Genomic DNA, 26940 nt, shown 5'->3' with positions numbered 1-26940 from the left:
TCCAGGCTTGCCGCCGGCAGCGGGCAGTCCACAGGGGTCTGGAGAAGCTGCTGCAGGAGTTCTCTCACCACGGGCACACACTGTCGCAGGTGTGCAGAGAGAAGGCGGCGCAGGCACAAGAGAACGCTGCCCTGGAAGCCCGATTGGCAGGCATGGAGCGGGACCTACGAGGCCTTGCCAAGCAGCTGGCAGAGGCCAGGTAAAGGCAGGGAGGAGCCCCTGGGTGGGACATTATTGAAGGCCTGGAATGACAAAGGTGGTGAGCGTTAAGTCAGGATTTACTGCCTCCTGAATGTGCTGCTGGTGTCTCTCAGACAGAGAAGCAAAGAGACATGAGAAAAAAGAAAAGGACACTGTGACCTGAATGTTACTTTTCTGACAGCTCTCGCTGTCAAAGCTCTTTCTGGGCGCCTGCCTAGGACCCCCTGCACATTCCTGTGCCAACTGCAAAGCAAGCCATCTTGGCACTGACAGGAGCGCTAAGGAATCCGTGAGATGTTTGCTGAAACCGGGGATTTCCCTCTGGTTTTGGTTTCTCCTTTGGTGCATCTGAACATCAATCTTGCTTGGCCAAGTAGTTTGACGTGGCATTTTCAGAATCCAAGGCTCTTATATGTCAGTGTTGTCAGTAGGGTGCTGATGCTTCAGGTGAAACCTGGCGGCCTGTGCTGAAAATCTTGAGCTAACTCTTGTGAAACATGATGCAGGACTGAGAGTTGCTTACAAGCAGCAGCAGCAGAAGGGAAAGGTCTTGCGGCTTCTCGGCAGTGTCTGGAGATTCTTGCTGAGCACTGATTCTTGCTTACTTGTGCACCAACCTCTGTAACCTGTCAAGGTCCCTTTGGCTGGTCCCTTTTCAAAGAGTGCCTAGACATTTGGGCCCTGCTGGCTTGGTTTGCCAAAACTAAAGGGAGCAAGCTTTCTTGTTCATGAAAATCCAGTCATTGAACTGGCAGGATACCTGCCACCCCTCCTCCAAGACAGTGCTTGTTCAGATAAAACCTAGTTCTGGTTTCTTACTCATGCTGCTAGAAGCCGGAGCTTTCATGTCTTGTTGCCTGCATCCCCTCAGTCCCTTTTACTTTGAGAGCATCTGGTAAACAAAGTATCTCTGTGTACAAGAGGAATAGCAGTAAACACTGAGGAGTCAGCCAGGAGAACACTGGGTTCTGTTCCCTCCGCAGAGTGACTTGGAGGTGCTGAGGAGCTGAGGGCTGAGAGCAGAGGCTGGGCTTTTGCTTGTTGGCAGAGACTTTGTGGGCACAGCCACCCATGAGGGACACGTCAGGCAACAGCAATTTGAGCTTTGACTGCTGAGCTCAAAGTCAGCTGGCCTTCCTGTGCTGGGCTGGGTCATGAGGAAAAGCTGGCCAACCACCTGCAGGGGCTTGCATTGCTAGTTGATGTAGCAGAAACAATCTTGCTTTGCAACTGTTTCCATGAACGCCCTTTTCCATGCTCCGGTGTAGGGAACTGAAGGCACGTCTAACTGGAAAGACTGCCCCTGTGTGCAAGGAACAATTTTGTCTTCGTCTTCACAACTTGTAGGTCCGAGAAGGAGAGCCTGCAGAGCAGCCTGCTGGAGGCTCAGCGGCGCGTGTCGGAGCTGGAGGTCACCAGGAGCCGTCTGGAAGCCCAAGTGCGCACAGCCACACGGGCCCAGGAGGTGATACTCGGTGAGAACCTTGTGTGCTTTGTTTCGGGTAGTGGCCCAGCCTAGTGCAGCTGCTCCAAAGGCCGCTCTGTCCACAGGGCTCCTGAGGAGTGCAGGAACTGAGCGTAGGTCCCTCCTTGTCGGAAACTGAAAGGGCTTAAGGTCAGTAGAGTGCTCGGCTTGTGTAGTCTCTGACCGTTGCCGTTTGTCATGTTTGCAGAGGATGTGAAGGGCCTTCGTCATGAGCTGCAGGCTGTAAGATCTCTCAGCAAGCAGCAATGTGAAGAAATGGTTCAACAGCTCCGCTGGGCAGAAGAGCAGTGCAGCAAGGCTCTCAGAGGCTGGCAATCTGCACAGGAAGAGGAAACAAGGAAGCTCCAGCAAAAAATGGTAAGCGACAATACGCACCTGAAGTTTTCCGGCAAGCTGGGTGGGCTGGCTTAGCAGAAGAGCAGCCTGAGTGACATGGCTGCAAGCATCTGCTGTAGGCTGCACGTGGCTGGGCAAGGCATCAGAGGCCTTAGAGGGCTCCTACTAGAAAGCCTGTGAAGACCAAGAGGATGGTGCCGGGACAGTCCATGCAGCCACTGTTTCAGGCTGGGCATAAGCCAAGCTCCCCAGAAGGCTGGGTGGGCACCACCCAAAGCTTGGCAGCGCAGGACCTTCCCCACAGCCTGGTGCCATGCAGCAGATGGCTGCTGACCTTGCTGCACTCTGCAGTCCCAGCAGCTGGGTTCCTTGCTTTCTGTCCTTCCACGGTGGACAGGGAGTCTCCCCTTTGGTTTTGAAGCATACGCCACAGGCCCCGTGTTGCTGGTATTTCAGCTGGCGGCCTGTCTTGTGACAAGGGCATCGGGCTGCTGGCCTCCTCCTCGTCCTGCAGTCCACCTGCAGCTTTTCCTTGATCAAAGGGTGGAGGGAATTTGAGAACAGAGCCTCTGAGAACAGGCAGAAATCCTGAGGAGAGAGAGGCTAGGAAACAGGCAGCCATCAGAGGGGGAGGGAAGGTGGCATCTCCTTTCCTTCCACCTGCTGACCCTCCTCTGAAGATCCTGGTTAGAAGTGCTGGAAGGCACAAAGCCACTCCTGGGCAGTCTTCGGGTGGGGGGGCTTTTGGGAGGGATGAAGCTGTCGTTTTTTCTTTGGGGAGCACGGCTGGGACTTCATCTGGAAGTGTCTCTTCCTCTCATCAGAAGAGACGTCTGGAACGACAGCGCTTGGAGGCGCAGGCAATGCTGGAGGAACGGGAAAGCTTCCTGGCAGAGGTACAGAGGCCGCAGGAGAAAAGGCTGCTAGAGATGAAGCAGGATGTGGCCATCATGGAAGCTGAATAAGAAAAGATACGAACCAGAGCCAGTCAAGAGGCACAGAGTGGGAAAAGAGAGTTTGTGTGTTGGTTTGGACTCCTCTGGGCTCCTTATGGATGGGCACTGCTGCTATGGACACTGTCTGTCTGGGTGGCACCTTGGCTGCCTCTTAGCTGGCCCTTGGTAAACACGAGAAAGAGAACAAAATGCTTTTGGAAAGCGTGCGCACGTCAATCTTGGTTGTCACACAAGTGGCGTGTGGGACGTTGAAAGCCGTCTTCTCTTTGTTTCTGTGCAGCTCCAGGGTCAGAAGGCTGCTGTCTTAGCCAAGGTGCGCCAGCTGCAAAGGGAGCTAAACCAAAGCCGGCAGCAGCTGGAGCAGCTGAGGCAGCAGCTGAATGAGGAGCGGGCAAATGGGCAGGTGAGGCTGACTGGGCAGGGTGCAGAGGGAAGGGCAGCGATGGGGGCAGGAACTGGAGATCGCAGGAAAGGTGAGGCAAGGACTACTGCAGACACTGGCAGCACAGAGCCTGGCAGGCTCCAGCGCTGAGCACCAGGGAGAAGAGTTGGGCTGGAAGGGTTAGAGCTGGGTGCCGAAGCAGAAGGAAGAGGCTGAATGGAAGAGCTAATGAGACTTGGAAAGGAGAAGCCTGAGCCTGTGGCAGGTGCCAGTAGGATATTTTCTTGACAGTATATCAAGGACAAGATGCAGGCAGAGCTGCAGGAAGCTTGGAGGAGGATGAAGGCAGTGGAGGAGAGGCACAAAGAAGAAATGGAAAGGATGTACAAGATCCAGCTGCAGTACAGGCTGGCAGAACAAAAGCAGGTGAGTGGAAGAGCAGTAGGCACTGCAGTCATGCAACAAATGGTCTCTGCTCTTCTCACCTTTCCCCTGCAGAGCAGCAGGGGGATGGGGGCAAGGCCTCTGACTGTCGTGCTCTGTGGTTGGCATTGCAGCTAGCCAGCACGACACTTCCTGGGCCTCTGAATCTCAGCTGCTGCCCTGGGCAGCAGAGCTAGTGCTTTGACCGGTGGGCCAGCAATCCTGTGAATGTAATTCTGCTGGCTTCTTAGTGCCCACTTTGGTTATTGAGGGGTTTGTTCCGGTGAACATGGTGACCCACGCACGTTCTGAACAGGTTGTCCCTTTCCATGGTGAATGCGATCCTCGGAACGGGGTGAAATTTTAAGTTGTTCTTTCCCTTTCTCCATCTCTACTACAGCTGGCTGTGACAAGCTGTACTGTCTGACTGCTTGTTTGGGTTTGGCTTGAGGTGGAAGAGTTGACAGCTCAGCTTGCAGCCTAACACCAGGCTTGCTCCTAATGGCATGCCTTTGAAAAGCGCTGTCTGGGGCATCTCTGCCAGCCACCTTTCTGACACAAAGCAATTTCCCTTCCCAGAGGGACAAGGGCTCTGCCATTGAAGCCGCCGCTGCAGCAGCATCCTCTGAAGAAGCCTCCTCTCCGCAGCCTGAGAAGCCGAGCATGAGCAGCTCGCCCCGCTCCAGCCAGGAGAGCGAGAAGCCGTGCCTGAAGCTGCTGAGTACGTCCTGGGGATTTCCTGTGCCGTCGAGCAGTGTATGAGAGTGTGTGTGCCTGAGCTTGAGCCGTAGCACATGTTCCTCCTGACTCTGGTGTCGGAGAGACATTTTGGACTCCCTACAGAAGCCATTGTTGTGCTTGGAGGCGGCCAGGGAGCATTGTGGGGCACTCCGTTTTCCTTTGGGGGCAGCTGGGTGTGGGTGGGCTTTGCCTGAGGTTGCCTGTGCAGTAAAGGCAAAAGCGGGGACTGTTTCCTGAGCAGCAGTAGGCTGCAACCTAGCCAACGACCCCGGAAATACGGGTGTGCTAGTCTGGCCACTTTGATCAGAATAGCTGGCTTCCTAGATTCCCTTTAGACTCCATTTGGAGAAAAAATACTTCAGAGGAATTGATTGGGTTTGGGGCTGGTTTCATTCTGTTGGTGTTTTCATGACTGCTATTGCTTCTACTATTCCTTCTACAGTTTGCTTGGATAAAAATCCTACATTTTTGTTTGTGTGGAAAGAGCTCCTTGAAAAGAGCATCAGGTGATAGCAAAAATAAGAGAAGAAGGGGTCTTTTCAGTACACCCCGAATGTAAAAAAAAAAATTATATTCTTAGAACAAGCCCTAGGAATCAGAGGGGAAGAGATGTTTTCAAAGTGCACCAAAAAAGAAAAACAGGATTTTTTTTTTTTTTTTCAATCCCTCTTTGATATTTTAGCTGTATGCTTAGGGAGATGCGTCGAAGAGACACATCTATGTGGCACGGGCAGATAAAAGTGCCCTGCAGGCAATTCTCAGGAGGAAGCCTGCAGCCCCTGTGCTGCATGTTCCTCCGGTACCAGGCACTTTGTCAGGGCTAAAGCCCAGCCGGTAAATACTCTTGGAGTACTAAACATTGGCCGCAATCCCTGCACTCTCGAAAAGCACAGCAAGGCCTTGGTGGCTCTCAGGTACAACTGAGTTGCTCCTTGCACCTGGTAATAGCTGCCAGTGCAGTGCTGTCAGAGAATAAGCGGTCAGGTATAGAACAGAGCCCAGTCTCCTCAGTGTGGGCCATCCGCTGTTGGGACAAAAAGTGAATAGATGGACGCCTCCTTGGGTCTGAACTCAAAGACCATCCTGTTCTGTCTTGAGTGGGGTCACCAGCTTGTAACGGTGCTCAGTCTGGCTCTGGCTTCCTCACAGTGCTTGCCAGTGGCCATTTGTGGGCTTTGCCAAGCTTTTTGTCATACCTGGCTTGCCACTGATGGCTGCTGTGACTGCAGGGGCTGGAGCCTGCCTTAGCTGTGAGGTTTCAGCAGCCACCCCGTTGCCGCAGCTTTGCCTGGACTCGTGAGAGGACCAGCATCTCCTGTGTTCAGCTGTCTGTGTCACGGCAGCGCCTGAGGAGCGGCGCTGTCCTTGTTAGCCATCTGGGCTGTGCCCTTTGGGAAGATGGGGCACGTGGGTGGTGTCCAACGGGGCCGAGTCCAGGGCTAGTGACTGCTGCAGCCCAGGCTGAAGACAAGGAGTTGTAGTTCTTCCCTAAATGGGGAGTGGGCACAGTCATCTCCAGAACTTTGCCTGGTCAGAAACAAAGAGGGTCCTAATTCTTACAGCCATTGTTCTTGGTCATAGCATGAGCTGCTCTTCTCTAAAAATGTCAAGGCATTCTTCAGGCAAACTGCTGAGAGGTAGAGGAGGTGCCCTCCTCTCCTGGATTTCACTTTGTAATATTCTTTCTGCTCTGCAAAAAGCAGCTGTTGATAGAAAACTCATCCCAGATCCCAGGGGGCATTGAAACTTTGAAACCTTTTGTTGACTCTCACTAGAGAGTGTTTACTCCCATGAAAATCATGAAGGGTGATGATTTTTCAGCCCTCCTTCCCCTTTGTAGATGACAACCACTTGCCATGGTGCCAGTTCTTTTCTGGTCTCTGTCTGCTCTGATGGTTTCTCCGGGGGCTTAGTTTCCTCTTCAAAGGAGTGTGCAGAATCAGACTCTGTGCAGGCCGCGGGTGCTGCAGAGCTGCCCGTCCTGCTGGGGCTGCTCTTGTTGTTGTTCCTGTTGACATTATTGTTAGCCAACCGACCATAAATTGCTGCCAGCCCCAGAAAGTGGAGCCGAGATTCAGATCTCCTGGAAGTCAGGATCTCTGTTTTGAAGTTTGCTTCTTGCATTTTGTTTCTTTCAGGGAATGTGGTGAGCGTGGCAGACCCCGAAAAGAAATACACTGGATGGAAACTTATTGGCAGAGGGTGAGTGCAGCCACGCTTACTCCTACAGAACCATGGGTCCCCTGTGTGGCTGGTGTAAGACCAAGAGGCAAGTCAGGCAAGCTGCAAGCATCGTCAGACCCTGGCTTTAGATTGTCCCTGTCTCAGTACTGATCACAAGGCATCATCAGAGATAACTGGATGCTGGCAATCAGTGTCTTGCCTGCCTCAAGGAGGCACTTGCCAGTCCCTCAGGTGTGTGGCACCCGTTTGCTTATTTTCCCAGGAGATATGGTTTTGCAGGATTCAAAGTAATACGGCCCCACTAATGAAGGAAGAAAAAACGGAGAGAGCAGCTTCCCACCTGACAGCCGTCAGACAGCAGCTGTCAGTGGCATTTCTTTGCAGTAGTTTGCTGAACTCAATATTCAGTGGTCAGGACAATAAGAAAGGCTGTGTGGTGCTGCCTGTGTTTGGCCGACAGAATCAAAAGAGAGCTGTGAGAAGGCCCAACAGGACTGTGCATTTCATGGCCTGGGAAGGCACACCAGACAAGCACAAAAAGGAAGAGGCAAAGCAAAGCCTCACATCCATAATCTAGTGTGTACATTTGAGATTTGTAGCAGGCCTTTTTCTTCCTGTTGGGCCCAGCTTTTCTCTTGGACATGCTGCATGGCAGAGGGCTGCTGGGCTGCTGTGCTATTGCCTGAAGAGTAGACAAAGGCTGGTGTTTTAGAGGCACTGCAGGCAGCAGAGAGCTCCTGCCTGGGCTGCCTGTTGCTTCTCAGCACTGAACAGCTTCTCTGTTCTTGCCGCTGTTCTGTTCCTAGGGGTTTTGGAGCCGTTTATAAGGCCCTGGAGGCTGCCACAGGACGAGCGGTAAGTGCCAACAGCCCATGCAGATTTTGCAGCTCTTGAGCGCTTTCCCTTGTGATGTGATCTGTGGCCAGAGCTTTGTGTTACCTGTCTTTGCTGCAAAGGCTGCCTTGAGGCAGGCTGCCAAATGCATTTGGGGCAGACTTTGTCTTGCATTCTGAATGAATGCGAGGAAGGCAGTGGCGTCTTTCCAAGAAGGACACGCTATCTTGCACTTACTGGATAAGTGGGCATAGATTAGCTGATGGCAACAGCTCTCGTTCTGGTCCAATTCCTCTTAAGCCCAGGTTCAGACACAGATAGGATTCCCCATTGATTCCCAGCATGAGGTACAGTTTGAAAAGAACTAAAGAAGGAGAGATTTTGTCTGGAGCGCAGTTTTGCGCTTCAGTCCTAGGCAACCTGGGTCACCCACACACACACGCACACGCGCGCACACACACACACACACACAAACACACGCACACACAAAGACACAAAGACACGCACATGCGCACAGATCAATGAGAAGACGTTGATGAAGAGCCTTAAAGAATACCACCTTGTGCTAGTCCTTTGTCACTGACATTCCATTACAGAGTTGCTATTTATACTGAACTGACATGGTGGTGTCCTGGAGAGTCCCACTGCTCTTTGGGGCTAACCGTTCAGAGTCCTGAACGGTTCTCATTTCTGGCTCTCAGCCAACACAACTCCATCTTCCTGGTAGCTCCTTTCCCACCTGCAGTGCTGTGCTCAGCAACTGCACTTGGAGGCATGTCTACAAGGAGTCTGAGAGCCCTAAGCCCTGCTTATCACCTGGAGTGCATCCACAGTGGTCCACAGAAAGGATTATTCACTTTTTAACCCACTAAATAATTACACGTCTGAATCAGGTTCAAGAATGCTCTTCAGAGATGCAAAATCCAAACTGAAGAAGTTAGGATGTGCTAGGATGGTAACTTTCCTTTGAGTGGCCTTGGAGTTCTTTTTCAGGCAGCATTTTCTCTGAAATGAATGTGTGTATTTGCTCTGGAGCACAATCAAGGAGGGCAGCAGTTTCTGAAACACTGATTAAAGCCCCCAGAAATGCCAACATGTTTTCAGCAGGTTGAGTTTCTTTTCCCAGTAGAAAAATTACTTTTGGCTTGCAAAACTAGTGTAAATGATAAGAGTAGTGATAAACAAGGTCTCATGGAGGAGTCTGCAAGGGCCGAGAGTGCTGTTAGCATGTTGTGGGTTATGGTTTAGAGTCCCTTTTTTCCTAGGGGACAAGGCATCCTGGCCCGTGAGTGCATGGAGAAAGAGGCTCTTGTAATGTCTGTTCCTAACGGCTTTCAATGTCCTCAAAGGTGGCCATAAAGGAAATTGATCTCCAGCACCAGGGCTGCGAGGAAGCATTGAAAGAAATCCTGGTCATGAGGGAAAAGAAGAACGCCAATATTGTCACCTACCTAGAAAGGTAAGTCATTCTGGTATTTTTCTGGGAATCTCAGTTTCCATACTTGCAAGGCAGAGGTTTAAAGCTCTTGGCTCGATGGCAGAAAATTGATCTTGCTATTGACATCAATCCACACCTGTAGGAGGCATGGGAGGAGATTGCATTTTTCTGCTTCCTGGCATAAACAGCTTAAAGATTGCTCTCAAGAAACCTGTCTCTCTTACTTAGTCAGCAGCCTGTACGTTCACTTCCTGCATGTTCTTTTGCTGTTTTGCGGCACGGATTTTTTTTTCCCGACTGTTGGAGGAGAAGTGCTGAGAAAGCACCACAGAAATGGTTTCCCTTGTGCTCTTCCCACTATTTTCCACTGCCTTGCATGCCAAAGGACTGGGCCAGGAGCCACATAATTTGCCAGGTTTGAAATTGTTTTTTCTGTTTGTGACTGTCCTTTATGCAAGGTTTTCCACGGGGTGTGGGCAGTGCTGCACCTCCGTCTGCCCTGTGAAAAAGCTGTGAAAACTGTGTCTCCTTGCTGCTGGAGTTCATGGTGCAATTTGTGTATGAAGATGATGAAGCAGCTGCTGGGATGTGTCCGCTTGCAGATTTGTCTTTGCTATCACAAAACCGCCGTTTTCCCCTGCTTGCCAACTAAGCCGTCTCCTTCCCCACGGGTGTGCCTTTAGATGGCACAGATTGCAAGCTCTGGATAGCCTAGGTGGAGTGTGTCTTCCTTTTATTCCGTCTTCATTTACCAGTGACCTGCAAGCAAAACTCAGCTGTAGTCTTTTCTTCCATACGGCAATGTAGCAGTGCACATTCAGCTCCACGCTGCTGTTTCCATCTTCCAGCTACCTTGTCAGGGGGGCTGTCTGGCTGGTGATGGAGCACATGGACGGAGGCTCTTTGGCGAAGGTGGTCAGCAAGAAAAGGATGGCTGTAGGACACATAGCAACTGTCTGTCGGGAGGTAAGGGATCCTGCTTGTGCTTGGCATGGCTTGGACAGCCTCATCCTTCCAAAGCGCTGCTAAGTGAGTGATTCCGTGTTCAGAGCTTTCTTGCTGTGCTGCTCTTATGCTTCAGAGAAGAAAGAGCATCAGGACGCAAGTGCCTGCCCTTGCTATAGTCTGCTCTTTGCCCTTATCTGCTTTTGGTAAACTCTCTGCCTCTTCTTCATTTCATTTTCTGTTCTGCGCTTTTCCTCTCCAAGCCTTTGCCCAGGACATTTCTGCATTGCCTTCTTTGCCTGTAAGCGCAAAGATGCTGGTGGGCGAGCTTGAAACCAACAGCAAAGTCAAAGAGAGACTCATCTCTCACGGGTCTCAGCTTCAAAGGAGAGCATGGCACCCACCACGCTGCTTGCTGCTGGAAACGGACAAATTACTTGAAGCGACTTTCAAATCTGCTGTCAAGGCAGCCTTACAGCCCTTCTCCTCCAGTCTCCCGCCCAGCAGTGATCCCCTTGGTACCCAAGGCGGGGACTTTTCCTCTTTTGGCAAGCCGTTGTTTGTCCCCTGAATGGGCAGAGCGCATCCGCTGCAGCAGCAGCGGTCGTTCTGACTGGCTTTGCAGGAGACAGTCTCGAGCAAGAACTGCTGCTGTTTCCCCCTCAAAGCTAATATGCCTTGCCTTGGAAAGATCCTGCTCTCCCAGGGTTGCGGCAGCAAGCTCTTCCTCTTGCCAGCACTCGCTGCTCCTTTGAGATCTGTGAATCTTCTGGAGCACTTTCCTTTTGCGCGTGATGAAATCAGGTCCGGCTAACTTTTGGCCTCCTGTTTCTTTTGTCTCTCGCAGTGCCTGCAAGGCCTGGCTTTCCTTCACGCCAACCAGGTGATCCACAGAGACATCAAAAGCGACAACATCCTTCTGGGCCGGGATGGCTCTGTCAAGCTGGGTGGGTATTCTTGCTCAGGGCGCAGCTGTAGGTTGCTGGGAGTCTACAGAGCAACAGGGATCAAGGGTAACTTTGGTTTGTATGTGCCCATTCCAGAGGGAGGGAAGTTACAGTGGAAATTGTGACTGGAGTGTCAATGAGGAAAAGCCACCAGCCTGGGAATGGTGGCGGGTTTGTGAAATGGACAATTCCCAGTTTCCTTGGCTGCAGCACTGAGGAAAGAGAGCACGGCCTCTTTTCCAGATAGATTCAGCACTCCCTTTTGGGACTTAGGAGGAGGAACCCTTTTCCTTGCTTTCCTACTTGAAGCAGTGCTTGTTTTCTCCTCAGCTGATTTTGGCCTCTGTGCTCTGCTCAGCCCTGGGCAGAGTAAGCGGAGGTCAGTGGTCGGGACAACTTGCTGGATGGCACCCGAGCTTGTGAGGGGAGAGCCATACGGCCCCAAAGTGGACACCTGGTCCCTTGGCATCGTGGGAATAGAAATGGCCAAAGGAGAGGCTCCTTATGTTTGGGAGAGCAGTGCAAAGGTAAGGTGCAAATAGGCTCACATATGGGTGTCCTTCTGCTCTGTCTCCGTTAGACAGAATCCCCTTCCCCCAGCTGGGACGAGTTCCACGAAGGCCAATTTCTAAAAATGTACCTGGGGCTCACATCAGCAGTCAAGGCAAGACCTGTTGCCCCTTGGAATAGCTGGGGCTGCACTGGGGCCTTTTTACTTTTGGGAGAGAAGGCTCATGTCCAACCATCGGCTAGGCAAGAACTTGCCCCTGCAGACTGGAGCTTAAGAGATGGGGTCTAGTTGAGCACGGAAGGCTATGGAAGAATCACGTAGAGTCTCGTGTTTCCTTTTGCTTCAGGCTAAATATCTGATAGGCAAGCAAGGGGTACCAGATCTGCACAAACTCAGGCTACCCCCTGGCTTGTATGGATTTCTGGGCTGCTGCCTGCAGATGGATGTGGACAGGCGAGGCTCTGCCAAGGAACTTCTGCAGGTACAAGGCAAAGCGGCTGCAGGCCAAACAGCTGTTCCCTGTCAGGGTTTGCTCCTGGGCCAAACTCCAGGGCATCAGATGGGCCCCCCCCACGCAGTAATCTCCGCTCTGGCTGCTTTTCAAATGAGAACCAAGTAGGATCCAAGACTAGTTGAGATTAGAAGGGACCAGTGAAGGTCATTTAGTCCAAATCCCCTGCCACTGGCAAGGACATCTTCAAGTAGATCAGGATGCTCAGAGCCCCCGGCAATCTGACCTTGAACGGTTCCTGTGGTGGAGCAGCTCCCAGCTCTCTGGGCAGCCTGTGCCAGGGTTTCAGCAGTCTCCTCATAAAGAGTTTCCTCCTTAGAGCCTGTCTGAATTGACTCTCTTTCAGTTTAAAACCATTCTCCCTTGCTCTCTTGCATTTGGCCCTGCTAATAGAGGTGTCCGCATCTTTCTTCTAAGCCCCTTCAAATACGGAAAGGTCTCCTTGGGAGGCCTTGCCCTTCTGCAGGCTAAACAAGCCCAATTCTCACAGGCATTCCTCAGAGGAGAGCTGCCACCTTCTGGATTCAGGTTTACCTGGAAGTGTAGTATTGCAGTGCAATTGCAAAGGAACTGTAGCATTGCTGTGCTGGGGAAGGAGGCCTGCAGTGAGGCTTGAAGAACACAACAGGAGCAGTCTCTGCCAAGCAGTTCTAGATTGGTCTGTGGGAAGGTGGGGGCTTTGGGGGGGCTGACTGTGAGAATCCGGGGGCAGCCAGCGTGTCCCTCCTGCCCCACTCTTAGAGCTTTCTGCCAGCCAAACAGGGACAGCTGAGCAGGATTTGTGCCAGCCCCACGTGCTGGCTGGCCCGCTCAAGTAGGTGAGAATGCTGCAGCTTTGCTGCCGTGTTTTGTGGCAGCCAGGCAGCTGGCAACCGCGCCACTTCCTTGGCTGTCCCTGCTGTGAAGGAAGATGCCAGCCAGCCCAGGAGGAGGGGGGCATGCCAAGGCAGACACTGCTCTCCTTGCAAGCCAGAGCTGAGTCCATCTGCGCTCTGCCGCTTGTGTCCGTGTGGTTCTGGGCGCTAGAGGAACCCAGCTTGACCCTGTTAGAAGCTCAGTTTGGAAAAGAATGGTTCCTTTTCCCTTGGTCTCTTTTAATTTGGTTGCTTTTGTTTCTTCTTCCCTTTGGGCAGCATCCATTTCTCAAGCTAGCGGAGCCTCTCTTCAGCCTCTTCTGACAGCCCGATTGCTGACATGCCTGCAGCAAAGTAGGGCAGGAAGCAGAGGAGATGACAAGGACCACTTCAGCACTTTGAGAACCTCAGAGCCTCTGAGAACAGGCAGAAGTCCTGAGGAGAGAGGGCCCAGGAGACAGGCAGGCTGAGACAGAGGGGGAAAGGAAGGTGGCATCTCCTTTTCTCCCATCTGCTCCCATCCTCCTTCTGAATTTCTGCTTAGGCCAGCATTGCTGGAGGGCACAAAGCCACTACTGATGTGCAGATCTGGGCTTCGAAGGCAGGAGTGGCATTGCAGGCCTGAAGAGAATGGGAGGGCCAGAGCTGTGTCTCAGCAGGAGGGAGGTCCCACAGGAAGCCACCTGCAGAGCCAGGCTAGAGCTGTGGGAGAGGGCTGCATGTCAGGCTGCTGAGGAGGTGCCTGAAGCTGCTGGGAACATCCTGTGCATTCTTTGTCCCATCGAGCAGTGTATGAGAGTGTGTGTGCCTGAGCATGAGCTGTAGCACATGTTCCTCCTGACTTTGGTGTCGGAGAGACATTTTGGACTCCCTACAGAAGCCATTGTTGTCCTTGGAGGCAGCCAGGGAGTGCCTTGGGGCACTCCTCTTGCCTTTGGGGGCAGCTGGGTGTGGGTGGGCTTTGCCTGAGGTTGCCTGTGCAGTAAAGGCAAAAGCGGGGATTGTTTTCCAAGCACCAGAAGGCTGTGACCTAGCAAATGAGCCAGGGAAGGTGTGTGTGCTAGTGTGGCCAAATTGACCAGAATAGTTGGCTTTCTAGATTCCCTTTAGACTTCTGACTTGTCATCAGTCCTTGGAGAAAAAATACTTCAGAGTAGTTGATTGGCTTTGGGGCTGGTTTCATACTGGTGTTATTTCATGACTGGTATCACTTCTACTATTCCTTCTACAGATCACATGGCCCCCACCATGTAAATCCTCACTCAAGGTGCTTTTCAAATGAAAACAAAAGAAACTTGCAGTGAAGGAATCAAGGAAGTAGAGCACATGACCAGGAGCACTTCAGGATTACTTTCTCCAATGCCAGCTTGGAGCCAGCCTCAGAATAAAAATCCTGGAAACCCTCAAGCCAGTTGGAAGACTCCCTTCCTTTTCACCCAGAGGACAGTGCCCTATGTTCACTTCTAAAGTGTCCACTCTTTCTTAAAGATAGAAAGTCCCTCCTGTGACTGTTCTGGTGTGGTTTGGAATTGGGAACAGTCTCCTTCCTTTATCAATTCCATCCTTTGGAATACCATCCACGTGCCAAGTTTTGTCCAGCCATGGACTTCTGGATGAGGAAGAAAATGTAATTTCATTTCCAGCCAAAAGGCAATGAAGAGCAGGGCAGCCAAAACATCCTGTGGGGACACAGGTTTTCATCTGTGCACACAGAGGCCTTGGTTCCTGCCCGGTGCAGATGGCACGTCTCCTCTGTGACTGCTGCCAGTTCCCAGGTGGCCCTGGCTACTAGATACAAGGCTCTGCAAGTGCAACCAAAGAAGGTGGGCATGTCTGCTGCCAGTACAGGAGAGGGGAGAGCAAAGAGCCTGGGTGGTGCCTGGCCAAGGAGGGACAGCACCCGCTGGACCAGCTCACTGTCAACAGAGAAGGACTGGTGGGTATCACCACACTTGGAGGCCATCTGGAGCTCAGCAATCGCAAAAAGTCTCAGTGCTTGACTGGGTTTGTCCCTCCTTCTGTGTCTTCTGTTGTCCCAGTGCTTGGTGGCTGCTCCCCAGGGCTCTGTGGCTGGCACAGCTAATGTGCAGGAGAGCCTCATATGTTTACATTTTCCATTTGGAAGCTCTGTTTGGAGAGTGAATTCTCTCCTCTGTTTGTTGGTAGAGGCAGTCATCAGTTGGTTGCCATCTGCAGTCCCAGGTGGCACTGAGGGCTGCCAGGTGCCTCAGGCTGGTGTGACCCTAGCGCAAACAACAGCAGACAGTGGCAGGTGGTTTTTTCCAAAGTCACACTCTTCAGGGGCAGTGTGCCGTATGTGTCTTTTGTCCAGCCCAGCCCCAGACCTAGGGATTAGATGCAGGCATTGCTGCTGCTGCCTCTGAAATCAGTGAGGATTTGGTGGTTGGTTTCCATCCTAGCAGAACTGGTCACTTACAAAGCTGGGTGCTGATGGTGCCCTGCAGATCTCTGGGCTGCACAGGTGCAAGGGAGCTGTCCCTTGTTGTTATTGCCCACCAGGGAAAGCTGTGCCAGCCAAGTGTGCATCAACACAGCAAACAGGGAATACACACGTCTCCATCTGTGTCTGCTGAGAGTGGTGACCTTTGAGATTAAGTGGCACAAAGTCAAATTGCTTTAGGTCCCTCTCTCTGTCTCTGTGTTAGGTAATGCTGCTAAATTAGCCTGCAGCACAACCGCTGGGGAAAAATCCTCTCAGCTCAGCAGGTTTGATAAGTTGCCGTTTATCCTGAGGAATTTCTTTTTATAAAGGACAGAAAAACTAGTTATAAAGTGAGACAACAGGGAATAATGCTTCCAAATATTGGAACAGTTGTGGTTTCTTTGTTTCCCTAAGCCCTCCTTCCTGTAGCCTGTCTAATTAGTCTCTGTCTCACATCTCCCATTTCTGATGGGGCTTGTCCATTTTGAAAGAGTGGTTTCTTAGCAACACCATTTACTAAGTTCCACATTCTGTTTAAATTGTTTTGTTTTCCTTTCTTTACATCCATTACAGCCAGTTCACTACAGATATGTCTGGTAGAAATGCAGAAAATTGTTACGTGCTGCAATATAAAAGAATATAAGAAGAATATTTATAAGGAACCTAATTGTCCTTTGGGACAATTTACAGTGAGACTTAAGCACTTAAAATGCAGGCAGTATTAAGAACTAGTGAGTTGATGAACGACACTCTGATGCTTTAATTATGTGACATAATTAAAGGTAAAAATTCCAGGTAAAAATTTACCAGAGATGGAGACTTTCACATCAAGTAGCAAAATAGTTATTTGTGTCTGCTTGTTAGAAATGTATGACTGTATGATACAAGAACCTCCTTGTACCTCTGAAAAATTCTTTACAGAAATTGCAGCAGTTCCAGCTGATGGTTTTAGCCACATTTTCCTGGAAGTCTAGAAAACACTCTTGGAGGTAGATTCTTAGTCACCTCACTGATTGGCAAGAGTGTACTTCAACTGCAAATTGCAATGCCCTTGCTTCCAAACCACTGGCCAAGTAGTCTCTTTTGAAAAATGTGGTGGAATTTGTTTCTTTTGTTTGTTTGTTTGGTTGGTTGGTTGTTGTTTTGTTTTGTTTTGTTTTGTTTTGTTTTGTTTTGTTTTTGGAGCTGTGCTTTGCTCCAGTGAATCTGTTTGTTCTGTGTAAACTTGAAAGAAGAGATCGGACCGTGGGTTCTAAGGCAGAGTTGGTTTATTTCAGTTTGAGCTCTGTGCCACCAAAGAGGGACCCTGACTAAAGAAATTCCTGGGCCTTTATACCCTTACAGTCTGTGCACCCGAGCTTCACACACTTGTCACGTGCCCTGCATGAGCCTCTTAGTCCTATGGTGATTTATGGTCTGGGGTCTTCTAATATATCATTGGATTCTCCATGTTCATGTGCCATTAACTGCTCTTATATTCCAGCTTGGGGCAGTCTTGGGACCCTCCAGGGTCTCAGCCCTTATCTGAAGATAACCAGTCTTTCTCTGTTTTCTCCCCTGCTTAGCCATTATAGTAAGAGTTCATTTAAAGTTCACCTACGTTAAGTTCATTTAAAGTTCACCTATGTTAAGTTTTGAGCAGGGCCCTCTCATGCTAAGGTGCCACCAAAGCAAGTTACAATTAAACTTAAACCTACACAGATAATTTCTAATATTCTATAAGTAAACTTATTTTAATCCCCAACAATAAACTCCTAGTTTACATCTAGCACCTGGTTTACAGTGCAAGCTTTGCCTATCTCAAGGCCACACAAGTCTTCTCAGCACCCTTGTTTGTTGGCTTATTCTCTTTTAAAAGGGAATATTCTCTTTGAGTCAGTCTGGTGTATGTCATTACTGTTACTCTATACTCTGCTATGACACCTCCACCTTGTAACCAATCACATTCCCATCCGCAAAGTAAGAATCAGAAGGGGAAATCTTGCACTCTCTCTAGCATCTTTCTCCTGTTGCGCCCAACTGGGACGTCATTGTGGTCTGATGGACAGTTGCGAGCTGGTAAGTCAAGGGCAAGAGGGGAACATATGTGCAAAATATGAAGTTGGCTACTATGTGAAATTTGGATTTGGAATCCACCAAAACCCTTGGCTTGGCTTGACACCAGAAGTTCAAACCAATCCTGCCATTATTTGTCTTACCTAAGGATTGCGACCTTTCTGGCAGGACAAATGTCACTGTTTTGAAGCATTTGAGTATGATACTTTGTAAGAGGCCATACCACACTACAGACAGAATGACAGGGAAAATAAACAAAAGTAAGTAAGCCCTGCTTGCATATAATAGGTAATAATTTATAATCATGCATTGAAATTACTAAATGAAATACAAATTGAGTAAGTCTCATGTATATCCAGGAAAGTTGTAAAATGTGGTTTACAATATGTAGTATGCTCCTCAACACTACGCATCATGAATATTGCTGTATGGCTGCCTCTGGTAACATTAAACATTTCAAAATATATGTATATTTTGCATATGGGCAAAAACTGACAGTCATGCTAGGCAATGAAAGAACAGTAGCATGGCTTTTATCTTACTAGTGTCAACAGAGCTTTTGACTAGATTACTTCTACTAACTGCCTTTTGCATTCAAACAGGAGTGTGTCTTAATTATCCTTGTTGAGCACACTGGATTACAACTTCCATTGTTGCACTGGAACTGCCCAGCATTTTTGTTTCAAACACAATGAAATATATATGGAATACTGCAATAAGTTACCACTTTGCTATGAGTAGCTCTTGGAAAATATAAAAAAACCTCTAAGATGTCAATACCTAATGCATTACAAAATGTATGTAGACATTATATCTACATGTATCTAGGAAAAAAGAAAACCCTGTGAATGAAACAACAGATTTCATGACTTTAGTCTATTCCTGCTTTGGACAGTATATACACTTCTACAGCCTGTGAAGGCAGAGGTTACTGTGTGATATACACATGTATAAATGTGGTAAAACGGTATTGCTATATGATATACAGTTCTACACAGCACATCACATTTTGGGCTCCAGCAGATTGAATTTTGGTTTTCTGTAGTACATCACTGATGAATGAAGATTTTTTTCTGTCTTAAGCAGCTTCTTCAGCGGAGCAATCAATGCCTGCATAAGTAAATTTCTCATATAGCGTAGTATTCACATAGGTCTGGAAAGCAAATAAGCAGAGATGTGAGGCAAGGTGCATTACCTCAAGAACCCTAAATAATATTGAAATTATGCATAGCCTAATCATTTATATCATTGTAAGTATATATATTTACATAAAATAGAGTTTTATTCTTACCTTCCTGTCTTCTAACATCCTATTCAGTGACACCAGTATCTGAGCAAATGATGGTCTTTCATATGGTTTCTCTTTCCAGCACTGTCTCATTAGGTCATACCTTTAAAAATCCAACACCAGCATTTGATAGTTTAGATACATAGGTTAAAGTTACAAATTTTTGATAATTTAAAGATTGTGCACATTCCACTTTTCAGAGAGAAATGGATTGCTACATAGCTGAAATTACATTTTCCATAGTTGGTTGCTGTCGCAAAAGAACTTTCTTTTACTCTGGAATAATCAAAAAGCTCTCTTTGAGCTAAAACTCTGGTGTTTTGTGTAAAGAACAGGGTAACTGGCTGGAACATAGAGCCTGAGAAAGTATTCATGGCAAATTAATATTTTATGTTGTATACAAAAGGACTTTTTAATTTTTATATGTAGTTTTTATATTTTGTGCACTTTTTAATTTTTAATGTAGTTCTTAAATTTTCCAGTAAAAAAATTGTTTGTTCGTTTTTTGTGGAAATCATCTATTTTCTATAGCTAAGGTTGCTGTTATTCTATTTCTTTTTTTGTTTTTTTTTTTTTTTTTCTGAGGCAATACTCACACCTCATCATCACAGTTGAGAGGCTTTTCCAGTCGGTACCCTTGAGGGAGTTTTTCGTATAGTTCTGCACATGTCATTCCACAATATGGTGTTCCACCTAAAGTTTAACCATTGTCATGAATAGAAGCACGTTTTAATTTAAAAAAAAAGTTTAATTTCATAGTAGAAATTGAAATTACTAACATAGTAACAGCTAAATTAATCCAAAATTAGGGGGTATTTTGCAGATACATTTTTATTGTTAATGCTTCCTTACTGCTTGATGCACAATATGGAGGAGAAAAGTAAAATTTTCTATTTTCTCATCTGTGTGGCTAGCCTCTAAAAGTTTGGGGGCCAGGATCTGATAGTATTCAAAATATTTTTTCAATAGCATTTATGTCACTGGGCAGGTCATTCCCTCATTAGCATCATAATGATAAGATCTGATATGGACTCATGGAGCTCTTACTGTCAGCTGGTTTTGCCCCGTTCTGTAGGCATTTGGTTGCTTAGACTCTTGATTTTCCACACTGCATCCATATCTAGTGCAAACCCATTTAGTAAGGAAAGCCAGGAACAAATGAGAAATCCAGAGTCCAGTCGGCAATGTACACCTCAGTCAGTAGCATCTCCTGGCCAGCAGACCATGGGCACATCTCCCGGGCAAATCACAAGAGAGGTGTAACACAATGCTTTTGAGTGGTACAAGGCTATATCACAATCATGATGGGTAGAAGTATCTGCAGGAATGAACTCTAAATTTTATTTGAAGGTTAATGTTTAAAAATTTTTTCATGAATATTTGGAGTAGGAGGTGATTACTTCCCCACCCTGCAATATCATTAAAATATAAGTCTTGATTTGAAATGCAGGAAAGCTGAGGAAAAGCCACCCACCAAACTCAAAACATGTTGTACTAAGGCTATATATCATATGATATCCTGGAATTTGTAATTAGGTATGGCCTGGGTTTTACAGTGTAATGAAAACATGGTCATTATGGTTCTTTCTCATTTAAAATGCTACCTGGATTGAAAGTTTGACAATTGCATTTCCAAGCATACTGAACCTAATAAAAATGTAGCAGAATAAAACAGAAAGAAAATTGAAATCTATTGTGAAGCAATATTTTTTAAAGACTGAGTGAATAGAGCTGCCTTGCTGCAGGTCGTTTATTTGTGCAGTAAATTCAGATACTTACCTAAACTAACAATTTCCCATAAGAGGACACCATATGACCATCTGCAACAGAGGGATATTATGAAGTGCAATAAGAATTAATATTTTAAAACGGTCAGTAGTTTTGCTAGTATTCAGGGAACACAGGGAAGTTGCTGTTTTTCTGTATTTTTTATAAAGTTTTGTATAATGATGGGACTTGTAGAATCAGAAAGCAGGAAAATTAGCAAAATTAATTCACTCTGAGTCAACCAAAGACCTTATCAGAATGTGAGCTTTCAGCAAATACTGAAATTACAGAATTTCTTTTCCAAATACAATTTCTAGTTTCCTAAATAAAATACAAATTTCTTCTAGGTTTCCCAAATATTCATCAGGTCTCCAATTCTGAGTAAGAAGTACAGCTAAAGTAGCAGGGCACATCCAAGCAGGTTGTGAACACAGAACTTGATCAAACCCTGAGGAAGAAATAAAAGTAACTTTTTTGTTATGGGTTTTATTTTTTGCTTCCATCGCTAACTTATGCTGACATTACTACTGAGTATTTTGAGTTGTGTTGATATCTCATGCTAGTTGTCAAACTTTCCTTCATATGGAAAAAAAAAAATATTTTTAATGCCAATTAAACACATACTTACACATCACTATTTGTGGTGTAAACACTGTAATTCAAAGATTCAATTGCCATCCATCGCACTGGAAGCCGTCCCTAGAAATTATTTAATTAAAGTTTATTTTTCACTTGCTGGTATAGCAATTTGTCAGTTTGTATGCCAACAATCATTCTGTGTTACCTTAGGGAAAACTGACTTTATGCAAGTAAACTTAATCAAGCAAATAAACTTACTAAACTTGAGCAGTTTTACAGAAGAAATTCTTTATTGTGAGAGTGGTGAGACACTGGAACAGGTTGCCCAGAGAAATTATGGATGTGGGAGTTTTCAAGGCCAAGTTGGATGGGGCTCTGAGCAACCTAGTGTAGTGAAAGGTGGGGTTGAACTAGATGGTGTTAAAGGTATCTTTCCAAACAAATCATTCCATGATCCTATGATTCCATGATCCTATGATTCCCAAAGGAACAGTTCACATGAAAGGTAATAAAAAAATTATCCAATCAGCATCAAGGTGAAATGTAAATAATACCTCAGATGATGCCTCTGACCATCATGTTGCCTTGACAACACAGTGTTATTTCTGGTCTTTAGCTACATGATGCTTATTACATATCTTCTTTCAGATCTTCCAAAGCATTAGTTCTGGACACATCCTGGTGTACATCTGGTTACCTTCTTGCTAACTTTAGTCTTGTTCAATAGAAGACCAGCTTGACTCATCTATTTTACTGTCATTGATATTCGTATAAATAATTTTAAATTACATTTTATATTATAGACATGGTATAGGATTTATTTACAAGTAGATGTATTTATGTGTATATTAATAAGCAGGCATATTTTACATTGTAATTAATGAAATTTAATTAATCAGTTCTGTAATACCCATAAATTTGCATTTTTGTTCATATGAAAACACAGATTAAGAAATAAGAAAGCAAAATTAAGAAAACAGACTATATCAATTTGTTTTGATCCTTACCATGGTCTTCTTAACGTAAACTTCTTGACCTCTTGATAAGCCAAAGTCAGCTATTTTTGCAACATAATTTTCTCCAACCAAGATGTTTCTTGCTGCCAAATCTCGATGAATAAACTAAAATAATGATGATTATTATAACAACAACAACAACAATAATAATAATAATAATAATAATACCAATCATGTAATAATGTAATAAAATAAGAGAATCAGTATAATTGAGTTTTACTTGTATTACTTTACTGCTATATTGAAAATTGCAACCCTTTGGAATAAGAACATAAAACAAAGAAATTGGCTTGGTATGTCACTAGCAAGAACATTTAAACTTTATCTGAAAATGAAAGCAGTTAACTACCATGTTGTTTAAGTTTTAATGCCTCTTCCATGATTCCCCATGACGTAGTATTGGATAAGTTTAAATAGAAACAACAAAATAAATTTCATTCAGTGTGTGCTATAGAAGCTAAAATTAAAAATTAATGTAATTAAAGGGCATATTCCCTGGAAAAGTATTTTCCATGCTTTCAGTGGGTAGAGAGTTGAAGACTGACCTGTTTCTGGCTCAAGTAGTCCATCCCTCTGGCAACATCTGCTGCAAAATGCAGAAGTTGCTGAGAGGAAAGTGTAGATGCAGTACTGTTGGCAATAGCAAATGCTGGGTCTGTCTCTAGTACTCTGCTTTTCCGAAGGAAGTCCAGTAAATTTCCATGGGGAGCATATTCAATAGCAAGGTAAAGATATCCTAACAAAACATCAGACAGTGAGCATATCACAAAGTAAGAGACAGTCAGTAATAGTCTTGGGAAATTTACACTACCTTGAGTGAAAAAAGGAAATAAACTGGAGGTAAATGTCAAACAGGCTCATTTCTAGGAGCAGAGGAGAATTTAGAGCTAGTGTTGAATATCATTTCTGGAGTATTAATGTGGGCTTGTAGATCTAAACACAAGTTTATCTGACTTTTTAACAAATGTTGCACAGAGACCTGCTAGTGTTTCTCTGGACTGTGTGGGCTATATTGTGAGAAGGTTTTTTTAAACTAATTTTTAAAGTACATGCATTCAATAGCATCTTACCCCTATGTTCACATGCTCCCAAAAGATTTATAATGTTGGGATGATGACCAAGTTTACAAAGAACTTCAAGTTCTCCAGCAAAATCTCTGTGATCATCTTTTGAGGCATACTCTGAAAATCAAAAAAGCTCACATTTATGTTTTAGTTTGAAAGGAATTTATAACAATATATTTTTTTAATTATGAGGACTCCACATTGCTTGGGCCACTACTGTTTCAAGTCCAGGAGAAAGAGAGAGAGTTTTACAGGAGAAAAACTGTAAGGTACATTAGTATTTACAGAAAAAAGTAGGATTTTTCAATCAAAGGAAAAAAATGTGAGAAACAAGTGTCTGTAGAAACTATCTGCCGAGAAAGGAGGTATCTTAACACACCATCACTCTCCTTACCTGAGAGTGTAAAATGTTGTAGCAGATCTTATGAAAAGTAGCTGCTTAAAATCCTTCCATATGTAAGCTGTTGATTATTTCTGCCTGTATACAGATCTTGGCTATTTTAAAATTAATCATCACATAAAAGTGTTTTTCAATTTGCCTGGATAATGACCTGGTGAATTACAATAAAACATGTACATTCATGCAGTATTGTACATATTGTAGCTCTGTCTGGAATGTAGCTGTCATGCCCAGTGAAGAAAAAGAAAAGTAATGATCCCATGGTATGTGCATATATAGATGCTTAGATGCAGTTGTCTCTGAACAGCTATAGTGAACAAGATGAACTAATGCTGTGCCCCAAGACTAGCTCTGTGCTCCTATCTATCCAATGCATCTCACCTTGCAGATGAACTCATGTGAAACTCATACTGATCTATGAATTGAAAAATACACGATAGTTAATCATATCAACCACTGAGAAGGACTAGAAACCAACTTTACCCAGCAGAAATACAGTCGTTGACAAATCCTGGCCTAGTGATACCTGATACAATTTAATTAGCAACTTTGAATATTTATTTTAGCTTTAAAAGAGGTCTACTAAGCATTTTGTATGACAGAGAAACATACAATCAAGAAAACTCTTTAGTCACAGAATCCCTGGTCTTTACTACCTTTCATTCTTTTTATTGCAGCATCCATGCGTAAGCCGTCTTTCTTAATGCGTGCTTTCAGGACTTGCCCAAAGTTACCTTCCCCAATCACATCTTGAAATTTTATGTCATTCCATTCAAGAACTGGATAAATAGTAGGGTCTGGACTGTTTTTGGCTTTCCTGCTCAGAGTGAGAGTACCTGAGTTAAACTGCAGAGCTGGCTCTTCCCTCTGCAACAGAATTAAGAAAATGACATTAACTGTGATTTCTACTTCACTGAGCAATGCCCTGATTACATTTCCCAAATACCTATGCTCACTCATCTACACACACACACACACACACACACACACACACACACACAGAGAGAGAGAGAGAGAGCTCAATCGATCTCTTACATAACCAGATGGAGTACATTAGACAGTTACATCTACTTTAACTGCAACAAGCAGTTCTGCCCAGATCTACAAAATTAATCAGGCTTCTAATTTGTGTGTAAGTACCTTTTAGATCTGGGCCTCCTGAACAGTTTATGATCATTTTGAAGATGAAGGACATGGGCAAAAAAAAATGTGATAAAACAGATCTCAAAACCAGTTATAAGTCTCAGGTTTAAGATTTATCTCATATTAGGCTTAATTAAATCTTGTGTTGGTCAGGCTCAGCAGGAAAGGTGATACAAGAAGAAGCAAAGAAATGAAAACAGAGAGGAAATTATCTTCCTTCATGCTTAAGGAGACATTCCCTCTTCAGTTACACATTCTCATGAAATACTGCTGTGGGAAAAGTTTTAGGACTAGGAGACAAAGCTATTCTGTGTGGCCTGCAGATGGATCATCTCATTGGGTGAGTCCCCCACCCCTGTTTCTGAAACAATCTATTTAGATATGAAGGAGCTCTTTGGGCCAGCTTCATTCTGCCCCGACAGGTTCCCCTCTGAAGGCAGAGAAAAGCAGCAGAAAGCAGAGTGATTTAGAAACTTCAGCAAGATACAAATAAATATGTGTATATAGAGAGATATCTTCATGTAATGTTAAAATCTTCAACAATTTCCTCACAGCCAAAATTATGAGGTTGCCGTTGACAGATCCCTGGTGTGCTGTCCCCAGGCTGAAAATGGATGAGCATGTATCAGCAGCTGCTGATGCTCAAAAGCAACACTAAATATTTGGTAGTTTTCAAAATCAGGCATGATTTCATAGAGGCAGAACCGGCTCCTCTATTCTGTCTGGCTTGGTACTTGTCATACACAAGTGTGACAAGGCAGAAGAGGGAGCACAGCAAATGGTCTGCAAACTTTTTTTCAAGTTAGGTTTTCTACCTCCTAGCCTGTAACTGTGACAGCTTTAGCTTTGGGGTCACTAATAGAGTATTAATTGCACACATAAAGAGAAGACAGTGTTTGGGAAAGCCAGGAAAAAAGAAATTGGAAGAAAATACAGGAAAAGATGAGCTAAAATTAATAACCAAACTGACACAGAAAAGCTGGAAACCCACCACCACATTTTGGAAAGCCTGAGCCATTCGACGCTGGAAGTTGGCTCGCTTTAACTGCAGCATGATGAGAAAGGCCAGGAGAATTGTTACACAGGTCATCCCTGCAGAGCCAAGGATAGCAATAAGCAGCATTTTACCTCCTTTTGATTCATATGGAGCTGTTGAGGAAGGATATAAGAATTCATCATCATTTTCCACTTATTCTGAACTTAGCAATACATTAGCAATGTGTAACTGAATACTCCTCTCTTGTAAACTGTTTAAAGAGCTAAGGATACATCCTTTTGTTTTCCAAAAATGTCAGAAATATTGGTTGCTCTGAATTTCATATGTATGTGCACCTACAGATACTATTTATACCTTTTCTCAGTCAGAGCAAAGATGAGGCCACATTCAGTGATCTAATGGTCTTGCTGTATGCAGCTCTTCAATTTTTGAGTCACTGGACCCTTTTTAATGGATTTACACAAATGGTGCATGTTGTCACTTCATCAATACCATGCAGTGAAATAAGAATTAAATTTTGGTGGTGCTCTGTTTTGTGTCAGAATTATTAGCAAAAGAAAACTCAGATTAAAAAAATAGTATTATGACAATGTCTTAGCTAATTAGTTTATACAACCAGTCCTGGTTTGTGCAAATCCAGTGTGGTGGATTAACTAACCTTTTGTTTCTGGAAGGGTCTTCAGTTCAAACGATGTGTTCGGGTTGCTCAAGCCAATGTTGTTCTGAGCATTAATCTGAACCTGGTACACAGTGTCTGGCTCGAGGCCCTTGAGGTGATAATGAGTAATACTTGTGTTCTTTATGATAATATCAATGTGGTTGTACTCAGCCTTGCCATAAATTTTGTAGCTGATGATGATGGAGGAGATGGAGTGACCCTCAGCAGCTGTCCAAGAGATGACTGAGGATGTGTCTGTGGTGTTAGAAAACCTGATGTTGTTTGGTGCAGGAGGGATTCCTGAGAACAAACACAAACACACAAGGCATTGGCATGTACATCCACCTACTTCTCCTTTCCACAGAGAACAAAACATTTTCCTCGGTGCTTTTGCTGTGCTAAACAGAATTTGTTGATGAGCTATGCAGAATTTGTTGATGAGCTATGGTAACTGAATGCTATAATTTTATGATCTTGATGTGCTGTCATCCTTGTAGCAGTATACCATACTTCCAGCAGAAGTTGGAGTGGCATTCAACATACTGTCTTGGATGAAGATACACATCCTGTGAGCTGTATGCACGCACACCATATTTCCTTTCAGATTAATGCAAAAAGGATTGATTTCCTTCTATACTGTATCATCACTCCCTTGTAATTCCCATGTCCTGTACTTTCACTGCTTCAGAGAGCAGTTACCTGTTGAGCTGTTAGAAAGAAAGTAAATTGATACCAACACCTTCAAAAATCTAATCAGAAAACTACCAGCAGGGGTGAGTGC

The 26940-nt window shown here is 45.4% G+C and overlaps 2 protein-coding genes across 3 annotated transcripts in view; one reads left to right on the top strand and one right to left on the bottom strand.

Moving 5' to 3' along the window:
* Positions 1–178: 178 nt before the first annotated feature.
* On the top strand, positions 179–13171 carry LOC119695482 (serine/threonine-protein kinase PAK 3-like). Its single transcript, XM_038124091.1, has 12 exons — positions 179–199; positions 1549–1676; positions 1875–2044; positions 3260–3382; positions 3653–3787; positions 4364–4505; positions 6664–6727; positions 7516–7564; positions 8893–9002; positions 9830–9947; positions 10774–10873; positions 11204–13171. The coding sequence occupies exons 3-12, from the start codon at positions 1943–1945 to the stop codon at positions 11413–11415; spliced, it is 1155 nt and encodes a 384-aa protein (XP_037980019.1). The 5' UTR covers positions 179–199; positions 1549–1676; positions 1875–1942; the 3' UTR covers positions 11416–13171.
* Positions 13172–17522: 4351 nt separating this feature from the next.
* Positions 17523–26940, bottom strand: part of TEK (TEK receptor tyrosine kinase) — a 39376-nt gene continuing 29958 nt past the window's right edge. For both annotated transcript variants that reach the window (XM_038124089.1, XM_038124090.1), the window contains 11 exons: positions 26160–26459; positions 25496–25653; positions 24018–24228; positions 22968–23078; positions 22443–22633; positions 21889–22002; positions 20931–21001; positions 20315–20355; positions 19132–19228; positions 18539–18638; positions 17523–18400 (listed from right to left, as the gene is read on the bottom strand). In XM_038124089.1, coding sequence (XP_037980017.1) covers positions 18326–18400; positions 18539–18638; positions 19132–19228; positions 20315–20355; positions 20931–21001; positions 21889–22002; positions 22443–22633; positions 22968–23078; positions 24018–24228; positions 25496–25653; positions 26160–26459 — 1469 coding nt within the window. In that variant the 3' untranslated portion in view covers positions 17523–18325. The remainder of the gene's footprint in view (positions 18401–18538; positions 18639–19131; positions 19229–20314; positions 20356–20930; positions 21002–21888; positions 22003–22442; positions 22634–22967; positions 23079–24017; positions 24229–25495; positions 25654–26159; positions 26460–26940) is intronic.

The sequence above is a fragment of the Motacilla alba genome, chromosome Z, assembly GCF_015832195.1.
Source record: "Motacilla alba alba isolate MOTALB_02 chromosome Z, Motacilla_alba_V1.0_pri, whole genome shotgun sequence".
NCBI lineage: Eukaryota > Metazoa > Chordata > Aves > Passeriformes > Motacillidae > Motacilla > Motacilla alba.
This window is presented reverse-complemented; position numbering and strand designations above follow the sequence as displayed.